We start from the raw sequence: 25,698 nt of genomic DNA on the forward strand, positions 1-25,698 counted from the left end.
CCGAATTGTGATGGCAGTGGTCCACGCACAGTTTTCACAGTATGTAGGAGGATCACCTCCATGGAGACCACATTTCCCCTACTTCAGTGTTTCCTGCAACTCATAACCATAACTTCGCCAACAAGCTCAATCAGGCACGTGCATTAGTTTTGATTCTTGACCATTTCAGGTCAAATACACTAATCTTAAATAATGGCCATCTATTTTACATGGCCTGTGTTGCCGCATGTCGCACATTAGATATAGACTTGTTCTGAAGTTCAATCATGATCATTTATGTGCTAAGTCAATAAGATGTTTATGCGTTGTAACCATTGCTAAGCAAGTGCTTAACAAGTACGTCTTCAAAACCTCTAGACCTAGTCGTAATAATGACGATGTTGGCTTTATATTATCATTCCCACTCCTAAGTTGTTCTTAGATGATTAAACTTCGTGCTTAAGCACAAAAATTTTCCTAGATAGGCCATTCCTTGTAAGCACATGTCTTCCTCATGTCATGACCAATGAATGCTTCATAAATGTTGAGACAGTAGATCTAAGTTCTGCATAGGTTAACATGTACGCTCTTTTCCTCAGCTACATCTTTTGTTTCACTTCACTAGTAAATTCAAGGTCAGGAGTTACGGTCACGTCTTGGCCCAACAAGTAACTAGTATACAGTTCATGCGCAGACGCAAGGTATTGTCCGCCTAGGCGGGCCTCACGACGCTACTGTCAGTTCCAGTGCAGCACTCCTGGCTGCCGCATCGCGGTTGTGAAGTGGGGCCGAGGCAGTTCGAGATACGTTTTATAGTCTCACAATTTATAGACTTGCAGTTTTAACTTGACGATGTCCACTATGGAGAAACGGTAGTTACTGTTGCTCTGAAGAAGGTTGAGTTGTCCCGACTGAAACCTAGGTAAATTCTAGGCAAACTGTGCAACTGAGGCTGTAAATAATTAAAATTAAAACTAATATCGAATTTGTATTTGAATTTAAGAGCAGAACGAAATTTCCTTTCATTCTCAAAATATTGGTTGGTATAGCCACTGGACTGGTTGACCATAGCGCGCTCAGTGAGAAAATGTTGTGTAAACAATATTAATACATCAAACCGTTAAAGAAACCAAAACGAGGTTTTTGCAAATGATAATACGCAGGTAGAGAGATATATCATGTGACTGATACTCGTAACGTATTTGTTCACCGAAGTATGAAAGTAACTGTAGCTTTCTTGGTGGAACTACGTACTCTTGAAGAGTTTTTAACGTAACATCCAAGAAGAATAGTGTTAAGACACATGTTAATATTTATGTTGCATTTGAGCAACTGAACTTCAATCGAAACCTGTTGTTACGTCACCAGACGAAATCAGTATGTAGCTATAATTTTTAATTATTCAGTTTGCACTGAGACCCTTTCCTCATTTAAAACAGTCAAAACGTTTTATAGGAAAATATATCACTATATGTTAGTTTTCAGTACAGTCGTTTAATGCATCTCTTCATCGTAGTGTATCAGATAAGTGCCAATGTGGTGGCGCTCCATCCTGCTGAAATATGAATTATTGTGCTTCTTGTTAGAGCTGAGGGAACAGCCAATTCCTAACATCTCCAGATACCGTAGTCCAGTTACAGTAGCACCTTCGAAGAAAAATGGACCAAAAACTTTATTGGCTGAAATGGCGAACAAATGTACAACTAAATGAAACTTTATAGCTCCCTTAATTCGCCGACAGATAGTGCTTAGCTCTGCCTTTTGTCGTTACAGAGTTTTAAATTCCTAAAGTTGTGGTATTCTTTTTGAATCACCCTGTATAGTTAATGAGCCTAAGGTCGACAGATGAGTAAAACAATCGCTATGTTTGCTGTGAAAACTGTAACAACTTTGTACAGGAGTTATATAGATGTTCCAAAATATTTCGAAACATTAGCAGGTGGTGCTGTAATCGCAATACATAGTGGCTAAAGTAGTGTACCAGCACTGCAAAGGAAGAGATTGGGATCATGTATTCCACTGAACAGTTTCGTGGTACTGAAATACCACCGTCGTACAGAAGCAAGGTGCCATTTTCAAACTCTATTAAACGTTTGATGTTCCAAAAGGACACTCTGAAAGCTCCTTGCAAGCTCTTCACAAAATTTCAATGGTCAGGCAGTGTGACTGACCTAGAAATGAATGTTGGCCCCAGGTAAACTCCTGAAAAAGTCATAGTGGAAATACAGCAATCTCCAAGGAAATCTGTCTGAAGAATTACAGCAGGGACAGGACTGGAGCGTTGCAGCACTCAGAAAATCCTGAAACAGATACCACAAATGCTTCTGTTCAAAATCCGAAGCATCCTCCTGCATGAGCTGTGTAACAGACATTGTGAACCACATTTTTTTCGGTGATTGATAATGAAGAATTTGATGCTGTCTGCATCTGGCTAACGGATGCCGAACAGTTCTACCTGAATGGAATCGTGAACAAACGGAACTGTCGATTTTTTGTTGCTGAAAATCCCCCTAGCGTGAAGTAAAACAGTACTCTCCCAAAGTTAGTACTATTTGGGCTGCAGTGTGCAGCAGTCATTGGTGAACGTTGTGTTGCGAATTTGGAACAATTTGTCGCCACACAGCAAGTGTTAGTCAACCAGGTATCGAGAATTAAACCTTCTTTTCATGATTCGTAAACTGATAGCAATGTTTGTTATGCTCGGTGCATAGTTTTACCGGGTGGCTTCCCCCCTTCAGTCCCTCCCCAGGTCAATGTCTCCCTTAATTACATGGATAATTTTTTCCTATCATAAATTCTTTCTCTTTATGTAGTCACGTAAACGTAAACCACTGTGATGTTTGCTTTGTGTCAGTCTTGAGGATGGAAAAGGTACTGGCAGTTTAAAAGGTGGTGTTTAGTATTGCAATACTGGTTCACCCATTATTTCAGTAACTCTCGCAGAATGGTTAAAATACACAATAGTATAACAAATACCGAGAGCAACTGTAAGACATATTTAGTTATACAGAAATATCTACGACATAAAAGTTGATACACTATAATCATAGTGAACTGCATCTGGGTGCTGAAAATGTTAGTAGTAAAAGCTGTTCAGAGAGCCATAGCAAGTCTGTCTTCTTGGTCCCTCATTTTTAAATTGTTTCTGCCTACATAATGAGACGGGGAACAGTCATGAACAGTAGTTCACAAAATCTGTAGAAATACGGAAACAAGAATACTGAGATACGTTGTAAGGACGATAAAGAAACTTGTATTTCATCCACTTTTTTAATTTTTTTAAAAAATACTCTGTGCGTCTCAGCTGGTCCCTAGACGTACCTCAGTGACAGTCACTGGCTACTATTAGGCCGTTTGATCCCAAGAACATTTGCCATTCAAATCTTTTACCAATTCCTGTTCAAATCTTATGTTCGGAGTGTAGATAAACCATAAATACCACTTCCATGATTGTAACAATGCATTTAATACAAAAAATCCATGCCTTAAAAATGGATCAGTGGAAACGGGAGGCTACAGGAACCATGCATGTAATACTGTGAGAAACGAATGTAAATTTTTCATGTTTACGTTTATTTTTCTAACTACATGTTTTATACAGCTCATTTGCAGATGATACAAAATGTGAAAATATATATAATTGAACAATATTGCACTGTTTTTGTGACTTCAGTTTCAACATCAGTTTGTGTGAAACTGTGCAAAACAATTTGCATGCAAAGGAATTTTAAATTTCTCATACCGTTTTGTGATCTTGCACTGGCCACACTTTAGTTGTTCGCCTAATGGTACAATCAGATGATCTCTCCCATCGTATCGTACATCGTTGAACGCCCTTTTATTTAAGGCTTTCAGATTTCGCACTGGATGGGCAGGTGACTTTCGTGAAACGTACTTTTGAAAGTAGCAGTTGACCACATACCTTGTGAAGCCAAGACGCTAGTGGATTGCCCTTACTCTGTACTGTTTGTCTATACAGCAACCAAGCATTGTTTATTAATGCATTTAGTGGAAATTAATCCTGTATTTTCCAATATTTTTATCTAGTCGGTCCACTCCTCCCATGTGAATGTTGTAGCTAACAACCACAGCAGGAGTAATTACATCAATAAACTGTCGTATTGTATCGTTCGGATTATTCATCAGGTTGAACTCCACTTCCGTTTGAGGCGATGATAACAATGCTGTTGTCATAGTAGCGAATCAATCCAGATTTATTATCGGTTACTTGGTCATATGTTCCTCTAGTAGCTTTTTAATTTTATGAAAATCTTGCAGAGGGGGCACCCTCTGTTCTATTAGAGTGAATTGTTCCTGTTCCAGTACAGCTCTGTTCTTTTAGTACATCCAAAAGTAACAATGAATTAAAGTTCTAAAGAAAGAAATCATATGTCTGTTCTTTATCAAATGGATGTTTCGATATTACATCTAACACAACTGAAACACCTTCACGAAGCTCAGGTCTTATGTTTCCAGTTACAGCATCCTGGTATGGTTCAGCTTGAACTTGGTACCCTAGTCTTGTGCAGAGACACCAGACTTTATAACAACACCTAGTCAGTTTACCTGCCATATGTTGCTTAGTTCTATGTCTACCATAATACGGAATCATAGCCTCAATACATAAGTCTTTCGTTATTGAAAGCTCTTAGGCACCTATCATTCCCGAGTTTCGAAACGGGTCTGTTTTCAAAATTTGTTATCTTTGGATAAGCATGATATCACATGGATGTACATATTTCACATTTTTTTCCCAAGTCTTCCCCTTAACAATGCTTTTGACACAGCTACATTGTGGCAATTGTTCATTTCCCAGAACATGTCTTGGTAAAGGATTGTAACCAGTCAGAATAAATGTGGCCGTTAATACTTATTTCTTCACTTGAGACATTGAATGTTGTATCTCCCTGCTGATGAGCGTAAATAGTTGTATAATTGGCTAGCATTTCCACAATGTCATAAAACAGATCAAACAGCTGTACTGGTGACATTTATTCCATCAAAAATACTGGACGTGTCCATGTCTTAATCTGCGCATCATTTATATCATTCTGAGTCCATCTCCTATCAGCCCCCTTTGTTCTGCCGGTAATAGGAATAGTGTTGGATGTAGAACATTCAGAACACTATCAATGTTGGCAGCACCAGAAGTAGAACATGATGGCTCATTGACTCCCTAGGACCTACCTTTAATATAAGACATGAACTTTCCAGAAACTATAAATACTATTTATATAGTTACAGATAACTTTGAAAATTCATAGTACTGTCTAATATTTACCTCTTCGGTAACAATTTCCCCATCACAATATTTTGTAAGTTTTATTTCTGCAACAGATCTTAGCTGGTTGCCACAATTTATAACTTTCACACTCGCCACCTGAATCTTAAACTGACTATGATAGATCAGGGGATTTATAAACAAATCATTAACAGAAAAATCAATATCCTCTTCAAATAATACTATAATTTCATCGGCAGTCAACCTGAAATGCAAGTGCTTTACTGTTACTTCAATGCATCCACTCAATCCCACTGTTCCAAAAATGGAACAGTTAAGATGCATTATAACCCATGGTTAAACAGACATGATAAAGACAAGTAAAACACACACACACACACACACACACACACACACACACACACACACACACACACACACACACACACACACATATATATATATATATATATATATATATATATATATATATTGTATTCATAAATCATACTGGAAACAATAATATCGTTATCCACTGTCAAATGCCCCCAGGGGCCCACAGTCCCTTTTGTGTGTACGGGGCCCCAAGCTATTGCTGTCTCCATCCTTTTTCCAGACTGCATTACTCTCCTTGTTCCTTTCTCCCTTCCCCCACCTTTCCCTCTTCTGTATATCGACCTGGCTATATTCACACCTTTTTTGGGTATGTTCTATTTCTTAGTTTGCTGTTTCCATCTCCTTTTCGGCGTTCTTGGTCCCCTTGAGGTCTGACCTCCATTTCCAACGTTCTCCATTCAGTGTGAGCCATTTGGGGATGAATTCCCAACATAGTCCCAATGGTGCCAACTCCTCACCCCCTCTTCTCCCTTTTCCCCTTGCACCCTGGCCCTCTTCCTGCTAGGTCACCAGCAAGGTAGCCAGTCCGTGTGGTGGGGCTGTTACGCACCCACTTGGCTAACCCCCCTGACAACACAGGGCTAACAGTGGTAGTACCTGAGCCGTTAATGCATTGTGTATGCCAAGGAGCCGATGCTCATCACTTCGGCGCATCAGAACTCCCAGCAATGGCTGCTGTTCCAGACTGCCATTGCTGTGGCTGGGTGGCTCCCACTGGGTGAGCCCCTGGTGAGAGTGGGCGGTACTAGTGTAGACGCCTTGCACATAAAGCGACAAAAGCTCCAACACCCGCCATTCTGTGGCTGTCTCTAAGTCATAGAAGACATGGCACTACTTCTGATCCTTCAGCCTTCCCCTCAAAGGCCACCCTCTGGGATGAGGGTAAAGTTCGCCAGTTTGGGTTGAAACCTTTCCCTCGGTACCTGGTTTGTACCAGGATGGACGGCGAAAGTTTTGCCACAACTAAGCCTTTGTTTTTCATGGAGACAATTGGGGACAAGTATGGCGATGCGGAAACCACGAGTAAAATATGGTCGAGTTCTTTGCTCATAAAGACATCTTCTGCTTCCCAGTCTGAAGCCCTGCATGCTTGTGACCATCTTGGTGACATCCCAGTCTGTCACACCCCAAAATCTCTCAACTCGGTACAGGTCATCATCTTCCAACAGGATCTTCTCCAAACTGACGAGGAGCTCTGTGCAAATCTCGAGTGGCGAGGAGTCTGATATATCTGCCATATACAGATACAGGTGCCTTTATTGTGGACTTAGAGACCCTGCCAGAGAAGGTAAAGGTGATGGTGTATCGGTGTGATGTAAAACTTACATTCCAACACCAATGAGATGGTTTAAATGCTTAAGGTTTGGACAAGTCTTCCCGCTGCACCAATGATGCCCCTCAGTGGTGACTCCATGAGGGGACTGCCTGAGCTCCCGTGCTGTTGTGCGTAAATTGTAATGCGCAGCGTCCCCCATGCTCGCCAGCATGCCCAGTGTATGTGAAAGAACGGTGGATTCAAGAGTACAGAACATTGGATCGACTTATCTAGACTGAGGCTTGTCGAAAGTATGACTGGCTCCATCCCATGCCTATAAGTTCTACTTTTTCTTCAGTTGCGTCCACTCCCTCTCCTACCCTATCCTCTTCCCTGCCCTGCCCCATTAACCCCACACCTTCCGCCTCACCCCCCTTTCCCACTGCGCTTCCACCAGAGAAGCTCTCCACTTCTTTGGCAGCCGCTGGTACTGGAGCTCCCTCCTGGAAGCCCTCTCTCTAGTACTGCGAGAAAAGACTCTGCAGCTCCACATCAGCCATGCAATCTGTGGCCAGTGGGTGCCAAGACTGCCAGGTGTAATCCTGTGCACAACCTCGCTGAAGTCTGCCCTTCTCTTCAATAGTCGGACTAAGTACCACCCCACTTTCCATTGTTGCCAATTTATTCAAGATGGCCGCGATGACGTCATCCAAGTTGGCGGCATGTAGACTTGGCCACAGTGCATGGCGTCATTCAAGATGGCGGCTTTTGGCTGTAAGATTGGCCAATTGGGCTACGTCCATCAACATAACGCCAGAAAAAATGGCGGGAATTTTGAATTTTGGCGGCAAAATAGACCAATTGGGCTACGCCCACTAACCTAAGCCTCCAGAAAAAAATAAGCGCGAAATTTAAATTCCAACAGGATCAAGCATGCAAAACTGTACTTGTCTTTATTACCATTGACATGCCTCCACTAGAAAATTCCCTCGAAATTCAAATCCCAGCACGATAATTGCTGCAAAACCATTCTTGTCTTTATAATTATTATTATTATTCATTATCATTCATAATTTATTATTGGCCTACCTCCGCTAAAATTTGCACCAAATTCAAATTCCAACACGATAATGTATCCAAAAGTGCACTTCTATTTCTTATCATTTATTATTTATTCAAGATACCCGATTCTCTCGGCGGGGAAAGCCATTTGCATTTCATAAATAGCAAATATGTCACAAGTTCAAATTTCAACACCATAATCTGTCACACTTACGAACTCTCTCGGTCACTTACCTTTCTTCACTGGTAACCAATCAAAATCGCGTCAAATGATAAATTGCACTTATAGTAACCTAACTCAAGTCCTTTGATTTTGCAGGGGGAAAGGGACTGAAGTCTTTATTTCAAGCAGTATGGTCATCACTTGTTCTCCAACACAATCAGTACACATCTTTGATGCCACAGTGCAGTCATCACGACGTCCGCACTCCAAATGAATTACTTCAAATCGTCGCACCATTTGGCCCCGCCGGCTAGCGCGCGGACCCTTTGCCGACGGCCGTCACATGAGGCGACCGCTCGCTTACCGGTGGCGCGAGGTGCGGCGCCGGCCAGTGTGCGTGCTGCTGTCTATGGATATGGCTATGGCCCGTGCTAGCCGCTGGACCAGCGATCACTTCCACGTCGAAAACGTTTTTCGCTGGACACGCTGGAACTTGCCGAGTTTGCCGCCACAGTGGTCCCTTGTCCCTTCACCATGTGTATTTGTCGCCTCCGCACGTTTCCCGACAAAATTGTTTGCCTCGGAGCTCAATCGCACAACGGTCGGCCGTTCCACAAAGAACGCTGTGCTACACTTTCGGCGCCAAAGTTTGCTAGACAGTGGAATCCGCCACGAGAACGCTCGTTAATTGACTCTCTCGTGCGTGCGTTACAACTGGAAACTCGTCGCGCTGCCGCCCTGCTTACGTCACACAGCGTCCAAACACGCGACGGACATACTCTTCCGTAAATATGCTAACCCCCACATCGCTCTTATATCAATTACCTAATTGCTTAATTCCATTTCAATCATATTAAATAATTCAATATACAATTTCCTATACGTATGCAAAGGTGTTCAACTACCTAGTTTCAACTACTTTTCGAGGACCAGACTGCCTCCTTTTCCTAGGAACCAGCACCAGAGTTTGAATTCTGGCAGTAAAGAAAGGCCACTTCCGCTTTCTCTACCAACCTAAGAAAATAGTTGTAAAGGAAGGGCACTTGTACTAACCTCAGCCACTCGACCACCACTTCCGCCTAGGACCCAGCGCCAAGTTTGAATTCGGCCAGTAAACAAAGCTCACTTGCGCTTCCGCTACCAACGTAGGAAAATCGTTGCAAATGAAGCTCGTCACCACTAAACTAAGACACCAGGACTAAACCTCTTCCTACGCGTTTTGGGTAAAAGGATTCACCCCTGCACTAGCCCCTTATATGGAGCAACGAATTTACTTTATTTAGGGTCGGAGTATATTGTATCACACCGACATGTCCCACACCATACAGACACTCCTACGTAACTCATTTATAATGCTCTAGACACATACTCGCTAGTTGTAAATGGCTCTGACCACTATAGGACTTAACTTCTGAGGTCATTAGTCACCTAGAACTTAGAACTGCTTAAACCTAACTAACCTAAGGACATCACACACATCCATGCTCGAGGCAGTACTGGAACCTGCGACCGCAGCGTCGCGCGGTTCCGGACTGTAGCGCCTAGAGCCGCTTAGCCACTCCGGCTGGCTACTAATTGTAAACAGTAAAAAATAACACACAGCACAGCCTACAGACATGCGAACCGCTCGTAAACGCAAAACATTTACGTCCAAATAGCCAAACAACTCCTAATTTTGGTAAATAATTTCAGTGCATATGCTGATGGAAGGAGGAAGGAATGTACCTTATTTGGGACATATCTTTCTGAAACTTTTGCCTCTCATAGGTTTTGATGTGTAAGGCTGAAATAAGGCAGGTCCTGAGCTCCAGTAGTGCACTACACTTAGCAACACAACCACATCCATCAAGATATTCATTCCAATTCAGACCTGTAACTCCTCGACAGATAAATTTGTCCAGCTATTTGTTCACTCACTCACAGGCTGACAAGATTGCCGTATTTGCGCAAAAACCGCTCAGACTGCGCTGTGCAGCTCGGGGAAGTAAGTCTACTTATTTCGAGCCCTTTTATTTAGTTGTGGAGTATATTTGTCACAACACCCGCACTAATCCGACTGTGGTCATCTGACACAGCCCACAAACACGTAAACAACTAATTTCACCACGCAATAGCAAACTGCTCTTAAGTAATGCAGTACACAATATCTGCAGACGATCTCTGTACTCTTAAACTCACTAAATAAAGCACAGTATAGTGCACAGACATGATCGCAATAAAATAGTTCAACAGACGCCCCTGAAACACCCCCCCCCCCCCCCCATACCCTGCCCCCGGCTGCCAAACAGACCAAAAGTATCTGCTCGGCGTCGACCAAACATGACCACCTCGCAGTCGCATTCGCGCCTAACACCTGAGAAAATTTATCACCTATGCGCATTAGCTTACGCTCAAAGACGCGCGCGCGTGTGATCGGTGGGAGGGGGGATTCCAGAGCCTCCACCCAAGTTCAGCTTCCGCGCTCGCTCATGACAGCCGACCAGAAAGGGCACTCCTCTGACACACGTGAAAGCTGCAATGTTCTTCTCATGTTTACCGCTGGCGTCTCAGGTGTGGACCTGCTTTCACGTGTATTGTCAGAATAGCCCATAGCTCGTCGACGCACACGCACACGATTAACGCCGCCGCGAAAACACTGCGGTGACGGAAAACCAATAATTATGATCTGCGCTGCAGCGGTGTGTAATAATTGACAACACTCCATTTATATTTTCAAACAACTTACTTAACCATACAGTATATCTATCACACAATCACAAAACACCCACCCTAAGCCATGTCGCACAGCCCACGGACACGCACTCAATCATAATTTCAGTACACACAATAGCAAACTACTACTAAATAATTCTTCACACTGATGTGTAGATACGCTCAGTACTCGTGAACTATCGTAATAATACATAGCAGAGCCAGCAGATCCGCTCGCAAAATAACTCGGCAGACGTGCGCAGGTACCCCCTCGGCACCCTGTCCACAGGATTGTGAAGGCGCGCATCCGTCTGATTACAGACCGCCCACAGCCCCTGCTCGGCCTCCGCAAGCGTGAGTTGGCGTGGTCGACGAGCTCTTCAACTCGTTAAAATCACACACAGACGTCCGTGCAGGACCGCGATCCGTCACAACCCCTAGCCGCCACCACCGAATGCGGGTGAAAGTCAGCTTTATATCAATGTAGGTCATTTCCAAAGTGCAGCCTCCATACGCTACACATCATAGTAGCAGCACACGTCTTTACCTCCTATGACACACTGCGCATTGCTCTTGACGTGGCATTACACGGCCCTTTAACTAAACGTAACTACACATCCCTAGCCTTGCCTCGTCGTGTGACCAGCCATCTAAAACCGTCGCAATATTCTTACTTTATAACATTTTTTTTAAAAAAACAATATCTAATTTACTCCTCCCACCATCAACATACGCAAACGTCCTCATCCTTATCTTGACGCTCATACATCACCCCACAAACTTTGTCCATCAATGAGTTTACCATTCTCACCGACTCTTTTCCAATTACAAACGTAGCCTCTACCTAAACACCCATCAACTCATCTTTCTCTCTCTTTCAACACTAAAATTAATTTTATGCACGCCCAGAAATATCAAATGCCATTAAAGAGTCAACCTTCTATACATAGCATCAAGCACGTACGACACTCCCACCAATATTCAAAGCCTGGTCCATATTTACCACCTCCAACTTGAATTAAATATTATTACCATGGCACCAACATTCTGCCAGCGCTCGATTTGGAGCTATTTTTCCGCTCTTCACTGTTGTCACTAGCAGTCGATTATCACTATCTATAGATAGCGTAAGTTTCCACATAAAAAAATCTAGCCCAATTATCTATGTCATCAATCTGCACCCTTTTGCGATAGCACACAAATTCATCTTCTCTAGTCATTATACAACTTTTATCAGCGACACGCCTCAGTCGGTATCCCCGATAATTAACACCTGACCAGCTTGTGTAAGGTCTGTGAAGACATCACCGACGTGTGTTGGGATGCTGTAATCATCACATTTCGTTGATCATAAGCAAAGACGCGAATTCGCTCGTGCTCGATGTTTAAAATGATGTCTCACTCCTTTCATCCTGCATCACACTTCATCCATTCAACATACACATTCATTCAAGCCGCCGTTTCGACTCCTATATCCGAACACATACCATCATTCGACAGCTATCAATTGCTCTTGCCTAATAACTCATCAGTTACATCTGGAGGGGGGGGGGGGGCGGGCAAGGTCACTCCTTTCTTTCAGCAGTAGACAGCTTTTTTTTTTACAGTGGTAGCTAAATTGCGCCAACAGCTTATCACCAATCGCGAAAAATCTTCAAATACCAAAACACCCTTACTCAATTACACAGCGTTCCCACTGAGGACATAAGCTTTAATATTACAGTTCTTAATCCAATAACCACCAAAACAAGTACTATATGCTCTAACTAATCCCATAGCACCCTACAAAGCGTGCGTCCGAGCGCCGCTGGCGGTATGTCAAAGCCACATATCTATCCCTAAGCAGCCGTCCACTTAGCCTCAGGACCAGCATGCCGAAGTGGGCTCTCTCTATACCTGCTCTCCAGCCATTGTCTAACGACATACAGTGCACAAATGGATTCCTGAATAGCGCAGATCTCTATCTTCCCCTGCATCTCCAACTGGACATGTAAAGTGTTTCCCCCAGGCAGCGAACACGTCATTCACGCTTTGCTGTCATATTTCCACTCACAAATCTTAAAGACTGGCATATATAAAAGCCAATTAACTCCTGCCAAAACTCACTTAATAATAAAAAGCATACTCCCTTTCTACGCATATATGAATATGCATTTAGAACAAACATAATTCCAACCATAAGTCATACATATCATTAAAAGGAAAGACCTCAATTTACGTTATCCAACATTTATTTACCTGTACTAATGATACAGTCGATGAGTCGTGTCATCCACTCGCTCATTCATTCAACAAACGCTTTCACCGAACTTGTTCTACTTATAGACAACGGATGGTGAAAATTTACGATTTCCACACTTATCAACTGTAGTGGGGTTACTCAAAGACGGCTCCTCCAATAGGAGACCCCTACCCACCGCTCGCCTCAGGGCTTGTCAACGTCCGTCACGACTCAGTCGGTGATCTAGTGCTCGGGCTATGGAGATCGAGATGACCTGTGAGTATCCATTTCCCAGTAATTCTCATGAGATTAACTTATTAATTATTTGACTATTATATAAATTATATTAAATAAATAAATTTTTTAATGGTGGTATTCTATTCCAGTCACGGGGGCGGTCGTACCGCCATGCAATATTAATATAACTGTGGAGGAGGATGCGCGGATGAAGATGGCGAGGCGGGAGCTGCAGACACAATCTCGATTGCAGACACAGTTGAGTTTAATGCCCGTAAGTACTATACCTCATGTGCAGTTAATATATTTATCTGTAATTAACAATATATAAATAAATTTTACTTGTGTAAAAACTCTTATTTATCTGCAGGAGAGATCTACATATCTGACGATGAGATTGCTGAACATGATGCGAAAATGGAGATCAATGAAAATGATAGTGACTATATATTCCGTTTAAATATAAATTTATATTTCATTTTAATTGAAGATTATTTTAATCGTAATTAAAGTAGATAAGTTTATGTATGCGGGGTCATTAGTGATAAGATAGTCTGCACCATACGATCATTGTTCATTTATCTTTCATAATATGATTATATATGTTAATAATTAAATTATTTTTAGTAGTAAGTGCATATTCATCCATAAATGGAGTTCAGAGCGTGATCTAATTGTAGTATACATTAATTGAGCGTAAATTCACATTCAGTCAAACGCGTTATACGTGGCGAATAGCAGACGCCATTCATCGAAGCATTTAGCTCGCATATGCTTTCATAGAGTTAATCACTACTGTAATTAAAGATTTAGTATACAATTATCACTTTAACAGACAAAATTAATTTAATAATTGTAGAATAGCTCTGTGTAAAGTTGATCATTTTTTTTTGTCTCCCAGTCGTGGTCATTATATGTAGTCTATGCTGTATGTGGCAGATTAGCTGCCTAGTTAGCTAAAAGTACGAAATGAGTAATTTTATTCCACCCTATCCGCTACTAATGAAGCGGACGTATGAAGTAGACGCTGTGCCAGCTATACTGGGCCCCAATGTTAAACTACATGATCCACCAGGCGCTCTGATTAAGTCAAATCTTACTTCATTTAAATGTGCCGACTGTTCATTATCTTACTCCTACTACACTTGGTCTACTTTGATGTTGTGTGGCCCACCACATGGTGAGGTGGGTATCAAATGGAAAACAATTCATCTATGAGGACAGTGAGCAGTACAAAGTGTTGACATAAATAGATGTGCCTCTCTCGTGTGTTGGTGTTGGTGTTGGTGTTGGTGTACGACGAGCTTGTCTCGTCTGATGAAAGGGATAGAGCTTAAATGATCTTAGAGTGTAGATTTCTAATTTTGACTTAAAAATGGATCTGTTTAATTTTTATATATGATAAAATTTATATTTGCTATACAGCGTATGTGTGTAGGATGATTTTTTTGCATTTTAATATAATGTGGGTAGTTTGGGGAATAGTTATGTGTGAGAAAATATAACTTGCCCTTGTGATCATGAGCTTCTATGCGACTGAATTTGTCTTTATTACAAATGAAATATATAATTAGAAGATAAAGTAATAGAGGCCGTGTGAAAAGCTTGTCCAGTTCATACGATTTCAATAAGAATAATGTTTATGGAAGTTTGTGTGCGTTTTTGAATGAGTTAATTAGTTCATTGCCTTTAACCTGAGATTGGCTTGGTAAAATTCACTTGTATGCCTGGTGTTATGAGGCTGACTTTGGTACAATGATTGTGTGTATGGTTCAAATGGCTCTGAGCACTATGGGACTTAACATCTAAGGTCATCAGTCCCCTAGAACTTAGAACTACTTAAACCTAACTAACCTAAAGACATCACGCACATCCATGCCCGAGGCAGGATTCGAACCTGCGACCGTAGCAGTCGCGCGGTTCCGGACTGAAGCACCTAGAACCGCTCGGCCACCGCGGCCGGCGATTGTGTGTATGTTTGACGGCAGTGCAGGTGACTGGTGTGGGAGTGATAAAAGGTTACATTTAATTAAATGTCGATGTGAGTGTAGCTCAATTAAGAGCGATATAATTTAAATCGTTAAATGTATTTGATATGTGATCAGCTTTGGTGATAGGGTTGTGGTTTAAGAGGACTGAATAGGGTGGTGTGTTTGGGGAAGGACGTTATTAGGTATGATCTAAATTTGATCACTTTTTGAAGGACGATATTTCCATTTAATTGAAAGGGAAAACATTTTTCTGTCTTTGTACGTTCTCTATAGACGAGGAGGGAGTTAGTTCCTTCATTAAAAGAAAAATTATAAATTAAATTTAGGTCTTACGAAGGAGAGATGGTTGAGTACTGAATATATTTTTTATTTTTACTTCTAGTTAGCCATAAGTCTATGGCACCTTAACGTACTAGGATTGCTCTTAATATCGAAGAGTACCAGATGAATTTTATAATATTATATTACAAATATTTTTGGTCTTTTAATACGTGAGTATGGATATACCCGTAGAAAAGGGGGTAGTCTCTGATCAGAAAGACTGACGCGTTTCTGCCAGTGCTAAAAGGCTCTCGAATCAGATGAACTGTTATGAGAGCGACTTGGGTCGACTGAGCGTGCACAGATGTAAAATGGTCGTTTTGTACCGTGAAGGAAAATGAATTGTATCTTTATTAGGACAAGGTGCACGTGGCAATATTATCATTGGTACGTGTTTAAGTATATAATATTAAATGCACTATCCTCAGGGAGGGGTGTGTGTGTGTGTGTGTGTGTGTGTGTGTGTGTGTGTGTGTGTGTGTGTGTCGGTGAAATAATTTTACTTATTAGACTAGATGTATGCCTAATTCAGTAAATTTAATTGTTCAGCGAATATGAATATCTGTGGAAAATGTAATTATGGTCTATTGAGCTGTGTTGTATGTGGGGGCGTAAATGATTGTACTAAATTATTAAAAGTGGGTGGGTGGCATATAAGTAGCACAACCATCTGTGGAGTTCGGGGGGGGGGGGGGGGGGGAGGGGAGGGAAGGAGTTTATTGCCTACCCAATAGCAGGAAAGCATTATTATTCTGGTTTTAAAGCCTGGGAAGCCATCTCTTCAGTTGGATAGCTACCATCCAATTAACCTTTCCAACACCCTCTGCACGCTCCTTCAACACTCCATCGTCGGCTGTTTTGGATCCTTGAGTCCCGTGACCTTCTGTCGTCGACTCAAGGCGGTTTTCACTGTAGCCACTCTATGGTGGATAAGCCGGCCGAAGTGGCCGTGCGGTTAAAGGCGCTGCAGTCTGGAACCGCAAGACCGCTACGGTCGCAGGATCGAATCCTGCCTCGGCAATGGATGTTTGTGATGTCCTTAGGTTAGTTAGGTTTCACTAGTTCTAAGTTCTAGGGGACTAATGACCTCAGCAGTCGAGTCCCATGGTGCTCAGAGCCATGGTGGATAATTTGGTGCACCTGGAGTCTGCTATCCGGCCAGCTTCTGCCCATTGGCAACATGTCACAGCAGTCTTCTTTGACCTGCATAAAGCCTAAGACACCACTTGGCGACTCCACATCCTCATCCTCCTTCACAAATTGGGCCTTCATAGCGCTCTGCCCGTTTTTATCTGTAACTTTCTTTCTTGTCGATCTTTCTGGGTCCAAGTTGGTTTCTCCTACAGCACTTCCCATCAGCAAGAAAATGGGGTTCCACCGGGTTCCATGCTGAGCTTCCCTCTTCCTCGTCGCCATTCATGGACTGGTGGCGGCTGCTGAGCCAACAGTGTCCCCTTCTTTGTATGCCGACGATTTTTGTATCTACGTCACTTCCTCTGCCATAGGGGCTGCAGAGCGCCGTCTGCAGGGGACAATCTACCAGGAACAGTCTTGAGCTCTCTCCCATAGCTTTCAGTTTGCAGTGGAAAAGTCGTGTCATGCATTTCTGCCGTCGCCGTACAGTCCTTCCCCATCCAGATCTGTTCCTCGATGGTCAATCCCTCGAGGTTGTTGATACCCATCACTTCTTGAGTCTGCTCTTCAATGCCCAGTTAACATTGCTCCCTCATCTTCGTCAGCTGAAGAGGACTTGCTGGTTACATTTCAATGTTCTTAGATGTCTGTGCAATATCACCTAGTGGTGCAGACTGCTCTATCCTCCTGCGTTTGTACAAATTGCTGGTCCAGTCTCATTTAGACTAAGAGTCCTGTCATTGGTTCTGCGTCACCTTCGACATTACAGATACTTGACCCCATCCACCATTTTGGGGTAAGACTTGCAACTGGTGCCTTCTGGATTATCCCGATGATTAGCCTCTCGCACAAGTAGGGATTCCAATGCTGCTAGTATTGCGCTAAAAGCTGATATCGTTTGCGCTCTGCATTCAGGTCCCCCCCCCCCCCCAAAGCACCATAATTATAGTCTCCTGTATCCAAACACTGAGATCAACCTCCCGTGGCTGCAGCCACGATGTGTGTATCACGGCTGCCCGCTTTCAGTCGATCTTATGAGCTCCAGCACCTACCTTTACCACCTCTTTTCCCCGCTCATGCGCGGAACCCTCCATAGTGCATCTCTCTGCCACAGCTCTGTCTTGATTTCTCCATCAGTTCTAAGGATTCTGCCCCTCTGGAGTCCCTTCGCCACCAATTCTACTGTCTCCTCAGTTCAGAAGTGATTTATACTGACGGCCGCATGGTTCCTGGTCACACTGGTTATGCTTACACCTATGCGAACCACACATAACTTTGTTCCCTGCCAGATGGCTGTAGTGTTTTTACTGCAGAATTGGTAGCTGTCTGGACCATGTATCCTTCTGCTCAGGACTGTCTTTCACTATCTGGTAGTGAATCCTCGAGCAGTTAGCAAGCTATCGGCCAGTGCTTCCCTCGCCACCCATTGGTCATAACTACGAGTATATAGCACTCTTTCTCTCCTTGATCAATGTGGATGCTCAGTGGTTTTCATTTGTACCCCAGGCCATGTTGGGATCCCTGGCAATGAACTTACCAATCGACTGGCTAAATTGACTACTAACAGGCCATCCCTTGCTATTGACAGTCCATGAGTAGGCCTTCACTCGGTATTATGTTGTCAGGTTTTGGGACTTTGGAATGCAGAATGGCACACTTTCTTCACCGATCAAGCTCAGGGTGATAAAGGATTCTAAAACTACGTGGCAGTCTTCCTTATGGTCCTCTCTTAAAGCCTCTGTCGTCCTTTGCTGTCTCCACATCAGCCATACCTGGCTGACTCAAGGTTATCTCCTCCGTCGTGATTATACCCCCCCCCCCCCTGATGTGGTGGATCAATGTTGACTGTAGTTCACCTCTTACTGGCCTGTTCCAACATAGCCAACCTGCAATGGACTTTCAGCTTTCCTGACTCGCTACCACTGGCGTTAGCTAATAATGCCTCAGCAGCTCATCTAGTTTCACAATTTCATCGTGAGGGTTCTTTATCGTTTTATTTAAGGGTGGGACCTTCAACCTTATCTTTGGGTGGAGGTGATGCCAGGCCATCTTGCATCCACCTTCGTCCCGATCGGACTGGTTTTGACCGGGCTTGGTGGTTCACCCCTGCCCTCTGCCTACCCACTCCTTTCTTCATGGGTCTGTTTTATCTTTAGTGTTTATCTTGTCTACCTGTGCTTCTTCCTTCATGCCCGTGTTATTAGTCACTTTCTATCCATCCTCTGTTCTTCCGCCTTCTTCCTTCCTTCTCTGTCATTTTGTAATTTTATGGCCAATTTAGTTCCCTGTGAGTGAGGTTTTATCGGTTTTAGTTAACCCAAGAACGGAGGGACTGATGACCGACTAGTCCACTGTCAAATACAGTAAAACTTACATACCCTTTCTTTGTAATCATCTTTCCAAAAACAGTAATTACTACAGCAACAACAATGTTGCTATGCAGATGGTCGCAGCACAACTGGCAGTTTTGTGTAAAAGCAAGGACCATGCAGAAGGCCAGCAGTGCGGAAAACTTAGCAAAACCTAAAATCCCTGTCCGCAAGAAATTACGAACTTTTGTTCCAAAAATGGAACAGTGAGATACAATGGGTTAGCGTCTTTCGCTTTTAGGTGGTAATGCCTACTCTGTGGTCAGATATGTCACTACGGACAATACTTCCCGCAGCCACTGCCACTGCCATGTTGCCACACTCATGTTGGAAGCAGACTTCACTGTGGCCGCTTGCTTGGAGTTTCCTAGCCACTCTCCCACCTAGCAACACACCAGCTGTCCCGACAAAAACGCAATAAAGTAAATGGAAATCACCTTGAATATCATGTCAGATTTTGTGGTGGAATGATCAGTTTCGAAATTTATTGCATGAATGGGTCTTCTCGAACGCCGAGGTATGCAGAGACCAGAAAACGTGGACTGCAACTGATGTCCACAACATTTTACCGTGTGTTGTGTGCCCCTGCAGTGTTATGTTGGCTCTGACCGAGGTGCACGCAGCCCATGTAACCTATCGGATAAGATACATGGCACCTGGAAACCCATGGCGACTATCTAAGGTGATTATTTTTTAGATGCCAAGGTGAAACACAAGGGGCATTCATAGAAGAAAGGAGCCGGTGGCGTTAATTACAGAAACCAGTCTGTGTATGTTAGAAGTATTGACCCTGGCTGTTGATACACTTGGCTGACTGTGACACAAGGTGTGAATGGCTGTTTCATAAGATCCCCGGGACTGCGATGTTAACCAGTTCAGCACGTACAGCTGGGTGTCGTCGTCCAAGGTGAATAGTTTGCCGCTCAGCCTTTTCAAGGGGAACAAAAATGGCGTAAGCACAGGGAGAGTGTTCCGGACTGCGTTACTCGCAAACGTTGATGACCCTTCATCAAGCGATCAAATCAAAACGACCAGGCAGTCTCCCCATGGGTTCATTCTGCTCCACGACAATGCAAACCCTCCTGCAGAAATTCAAAGGTTCTCGGCCATCCTCCATACAGTTAGGACGTCTCTACCTGTGATTACGCCATTTTTGGTCCCCTAGAAAAGGCTCTGAGGGGCAAACGATTCACCTCGGACGACGACGTCCAGCTGTACGTGCGAACTGGTAAACATCGCAGCCCCGGGAATTTTATGAGACAGCCATTCACCGCTTTGTCACAGTCGGCCAGGTTCAATACTACTAACATAAAGTTACTGGTTTCTGTAATTAGGCCCCCGGCTCGTTTCTTTTTGAGCGCCCCGTATAATAACTGGAAGGGTACGGCATTACTCTTGGCGGAAGGCAGAATAACGAGAACATTGGTGACAGATGTTACAGAAGACGAAAGACTGACCATTGAGAATGGGCTGCCCACACGCAAGGTTTAAAGCTTTTACCCATATGATGTCGTCTGTTCCGTATCTGCTAAATCTTAAGTTACATTATTCGCCGCCAGACTTCCTGCTACCCGTATGATCAATGGATTGGCACATCAAGGCACCGAGGAACTACCATCGTCTGCCTGACACCACTTTCCGTTAGACAACGCTTTATCTTATTCTTAATTATCGAACAGAACACAGTATTCTGGGACCTATGTTTCATAGTTAAGCCAAGCAATGTGCGAAGTACCATGTAATTGTTTAATTTACTTAAATCACTGAATAGTTATAATGCTTTCAGTTCTACATTGAAGGGTGGCCACGGCCGTACTCACTGCATACTTTCTTAATGTATTTGGAACACGTCTATGCTACTCTTAAAAACGCCTACCTACATTTGTTTTACCATATGTGTTTTGTGTTGTTACGTCCAGACATCGTAAGCAGTTAACAATGAAAGTTACTTAAAACTTCGGTATGGTTCTAAATCCTAACTCAATAGGAATTGTAAGCTTATTAAGAGTATTTCCTTATTGCTTTCTCGTTTTCTTCTGTTTACATTAAGAAGTATTATCAAGGTATTCCTGGATTTGGCATTGGTCGTTTCCGCCTAGTATCTACATTTACAGTGGCAACTCTACCAATTTCCTGGCATAAATGACGACTAAATATGGCGCCACCGTTGCACGCTGCTGTTTACTTATAGTTAGTCACAGAAACCTAAATAAACATTAGTGGGCACGAGTAGTGGAATATCTAGCCATCTTTCGTAAGTGGAAGCTATCAGACCCTCAGGAGATCGACACTTTGGGTGGAAATAATTTACCGCGGACGAGAACAAATGTAGCATATTGCGCACAAATTGGCGGAAAGAGCCGTTATTGTTAAATGGCACAATTGCCGAACACTTATTCATTGGACATCAATGCATTGTATATCTGAGAGTATGATTGAGGAACGATATAAAGTGAAAAGGCCGGAAAAAGTAATTCTATAAAAGACAGAATCTTCAAGATGTGTAGTCCACTCACGAAGAACTTGTCTTACAAGGTACTTCGGCATTGCTCCACAATCCGGGACTCCGACCAGCTAGGGCTAGTCCAGGAAACAGTGGTCATCCAAAGAAGGGCAGCACGCTTCAATTAAGGGTTTGTTGAGTACACATAAAAGCAGCCAGTAAAATGCGTGCTTCAACAGATTATGAAACGAACTGTTTCTATTTACGAGAGGGGCTTCATCTTCTTTAGTACCACTATTTCCTATCGTTCGTCGAGGGCTATTTGACTCATATTGGAGTTGAAAGTATGCAGTACTTTGATCTAACCTTAGGTGGTAGGACAATCATTAGAAGTGGAAATCCCTGCTCAGTGCAGATCATTTCCCAACTACTCTCATTATGCGAACGGACAACATGGAGTGTGATTACCAAGAACAGCGCTGCACGACTCGGTTACTATGAAAGTAGGGAGTTAGCACTGCGGATACTCACAGGCGATTGGTATCAGTTGCACGGTCACGAAAATTGCTCTACCAACATGACGATTATCCCCCTACAAGTCGGAAAACTACGGCTCCCATCACTGAAAAGGGGGGGGGGGGCGAGGGTCTGACGTACTGCCATACCCAATCAACTAAATCGGTTCCTTCTGATTACCGCCTGTTTGGGGGCTTCGAAGAAACCTTTGCGCAGACATTATTGGGCAGACTTCGAAGAACCGCGAGCAACTGTCCTGTCAAGTAAGGAGAGAATAAAATGGTTTTGGCAGTATCTGGACCCCGTTTCAGTGGAGGTGACCGCGGTTTTCCGATTAGAATTGGGACGGGCATTGTCGTGTTGCAAGAGAACTTTGCGTGATGGAGTACACTCTTCACACACTGCCACCAGTCTCCTGTAAATATCTGTAGTACTTACACCTTTATTTCACAGAAACCACGTGGCGCAGCGCTTACTTGAAAATCACGCTGTCCAGTCACGTAATGACAGCAGTTGGCAGAAATCGGCTGTATTGTGCGGGGTTTACACTTCCAGTGATTATTCTCGCTCCTACGGTTAGACCTAACGACTACATACTTCCAACTATAATGATGGGTCACATGGCGGACCATCGTTGATGGGAAAAATGAAGTGTAAATCAATATCGATCTCCCCATGTATGATAAAACCAATATTGTACCGAGTGATTATAATTAAAGTGGAGATATTCTCAGAGGTTCAGTGTTGAGTAGTACTTATCGCATGACACCGAAACTTGATTTACACTGGAAAAAACTAGTTCAGTTTTGGCTACCAGGTTCAAAGTGGCCACGTGAATACAAAAATGCAACAAAGACGTGTACATGTTTCCGTATGTAGTGACTTAGGAACGGGCAAAAAATGTCAAGTGAGGAAGGCATAGCGTTGATTTTATCATAAACTGCCGCTTACACAATTTGTTCAGAACACACAAGAGCCGTGGACGAGATGCTGCATCCGTAAAACGACGTGAGAAACAGTTGCTCGAAGCAGTTCCAGTCGAATCTGAGGAACGTGTTCCTGTATATTTACTTTCAGATCAGGCAGAGACCGAAAGTGCCAGAGGCAACGCGTTAATTTAGATACCCTCAGAACCAAATGTCAAATGTATCCAGATAATCATGCCGACCATGCATCTGGAAGACTTCCGGAGACAACACAATCGTAGAAGGTTGCATTAAGCAGATCTTCCACTGCTCGACTGGCATGAGGTGTTGCGCCAAAGTGCATGAAAACAACTGAGCTCTTCTGAAGAAGGCATCACAGGCTGTACTACAGGTCTTCGTACTGTCCAGGCTTCACGGTACACCTGCTTTTTTTTTTTTTTTTTTTTTTTTTCCAAAGAACAGACAGATCAACGGTACTTCAGAAGCCACATCAATCACATAAGAGTGGAGTGGCTCTTCGTGCCCAACACGAGGTTCAACAGTATCCCAAAGTCGGCAGTTTGTGTGTATTCCTGTGTTGTAACACGCGGTATCGACACTCCATAGAATATTGCTCACCCACATATACCCAACTCCTATCTCTACCAGAAACGGAAGAGTATATACAGAACGTTGTTGCGGATTATGATGTTGCAGGATCGGGTTACCAATGTAAAACAGACGTCAAACCTTTTCGTGCTGTTGTCCATCAGATGGATAATTCTGATGACACTGGACGAGTAGTATCACTAGCTGGGGGCGTGTGCTGCGAGAGTCACGCTGGGTCACGCTGGCGGGGGGCCGCCGCCCCCCCCCCCCTGGGGTCACGCTGGCGGGGGGCCGCCGCCCCCCCCCCTGGGTCACGCTGGCGGGGGGCCGCCGCACCCCGCCACGGGTCACGCTGGGCGGGGGGCCGCCGCCCCCCCGCCCCGGGTCACGCTGGCGGGGGGCCGCCGCCCCCCCGCCCCGGGTCACGCGGGCGGGGGGGCCGCCGCCCCCCGCCCCGGGGTCACGCTGGCGGGGGGGCCGCCGCCCCCCGCCCCCGGGTCACGCTGGCGGGGGGCCGCCCGCCCCCCGCCCCGGGTCACGCTGGCGGGGGGCCGCCGCCCCCCCGCCCCGGGTCACGCTGGCGGGGGGCCGCCGCCCCCCCGCCCCGGGTCACGCTGGCGGGGGGCCGCCGCCCCCCGCCCCGGGTCACGCTGGCGGGGGGCCGCCGCCCCCCCGCCCCGGGTCACGCTGGCGGGGGGCCGCCGCCCCCCGCCCCGGGTCACGCTGGCGGGGGGCCGCCGCCCCCCGCCCCGGGTCACGCTGGCGGGGGGGCCGCCGCCCCCCCGCCCCGGGTCACGCTGGCGGGGGGCCGCCGCCCCCTCCCCGCCCCGGGTCACGCTGGCGGGGGGCCGCCGCCCGCCCCCCCCCCCCTCCCCGCCCCGGGTCACGCTGGCGGGGGGGCCGCCGCCCCCTCCCCGCCCCGGGTCACGCTGGCGGGGGGGCCGCCGCCCCCTCCCCGCCCCGGGTCACGCTGGCGGGGGGCCGCCGCCCCCCTCCCCGCCCCGGGTCACGCTGGCGGGGGGCCGCCGCCCCCTCCCCGCCCCGGGTCACGCTGGCGGGGGGCCGCCGCCCCCCCCCCGCCCCGGGTCACGCTGGCGGGGGGCCGCCGCCCCCTCCCCGCCCCGGGTCACGCTGGCGGGGGGGCCGCCGCCCCCTCCCCGCCCCGGGTCACGCTGGCGGGGGGGCCGCCGCCCCCCTCCCCGCCCCGGGTCACGCTGGCGGGGGGGCCGCCGCCCCCTCCCCGCCCCGGGTCACGCTGGCGGGGGGCCGCCGCCCCCTCCCCGCCCCGGGTCACGCTGGCGGGGGGCCGCCGCCCCCTCCCCGCCCCGGGTCACGCTGGCGGGGGGCCGCCGCCCCCCTCCCCCGCCCCGGGTCACGCTGGCGGGGGGGCCGCCGCCCCCCTCCCCGCCCCGGGTCACGCTGGCGGGGGGCCGCCGCCCCCCTCCCCCCCCCCCGGGGTCACGCTGGCGGGGGGGCCGCCGCCCCCCTCCCCCCCCCCCCGGGTCACGCTGGCGGGGGGCCGCCGCCCCCTCCCCCCCCCCCCCCCGGGTCACGCTGGCGGGGGGCCGCCGCCCCCTCCCCCCCCCCCGGGTCACGCTGGCGGGGGGGCCGCCGCCCCCTCCCCCCCCCGGGTCACGCTGGCGGGGGGGCCGCCGCCCCCTCCCCCCCCCCCCCGGGTCACGCTGGCGGGGGGGCCGCCGCCCCCCTCTCCCCCCCCCCCGGGTCACGCTGGCGGGGGGGCCGCCGCCCCCTCCCCCCCCCCGGGTCACGCTGGCGGGGGGCCGCCGCCCCCTCCCCTCCCCCGTGCCTCGCCGGCGGGGGGCCGCCGCGCGCGCCCCCCCCCCCCCCGCCTCCCCTCCCCCGTGCCTCGCCGGCGGGGGCCGCCGCGCGCGCCCCCCCCCCCGCCTCCCCTCCCCCGTGCCTCGCCGGCGGGGGCCGCCGCGCGCCCCCCCCCCCCCCCGCCTCCCCCTCCCCCCGTGCCTCGCCGGCGGGGGCCGCCGCGCGCCCCCCCCCCCCCCCGCCTCCCCTCCCCCGTGCCTCGCCGGCGGGGGCCGCCGCGCCCCCCCCCCCCCCGCCTCCCCTCCCCCGTGCCTCGCCGGCGGGGGCCGCCGCGCCCCCCCCCCCCCCCGCCTCCCCTCCCCCGTGCCTCGCCGGCGGGGGCCGCCGCGCGCCCCCCCCCCCCGCC

General features: G+C 46.9%; 1 protein-coding gene across 1 annotated transcript in view; it reads left to right on the plus strand.

The window, feature by feature from the left end:
• Positions 1 to 13,245: 13,245 nt before the first annotated feature.
• LOC126484949 (uncharacterized) overlaps positions 13,246 to 25,698 on the plus strand; it is a 31,308-nt gene continuing 18,855 nt past the window's right edge. Inside the window, exons 1-3 of the mRNA XM_050108550.1 lie at positions 13,246 to 13,264; positions 13,375 to 13,499; positions 23,718 to 24,942. Coding sequence (XP_049964507.1) covers positions 13,246 to 13,264; positions 13,375 to 13,499; positions 23,718 to 24,942 — 1,369 coding nt within the window. The remainder of the gene's footprint in view (positions 13,265 to 13,374; positions 13,500 to 23,717; positions 24,943 to 25,698) is intronic.

Source organism: Schistocerca serialis, chromosome 6 (genome assembly GCF_023864345.2).
Source record: "Schistocerca serialis cubense isolate TAMUIC-IGC-003099 chromosome 6, iqSchSeri2.2, whole genome shotgun sequence".
In the NCBI taxonomy this organism is placed as follows: Eukaryota; Metazoa; Arthropoda; class Insecta; order Orthoptera; family Acrididae; genus Schistocerca; species Schistocerca serialis.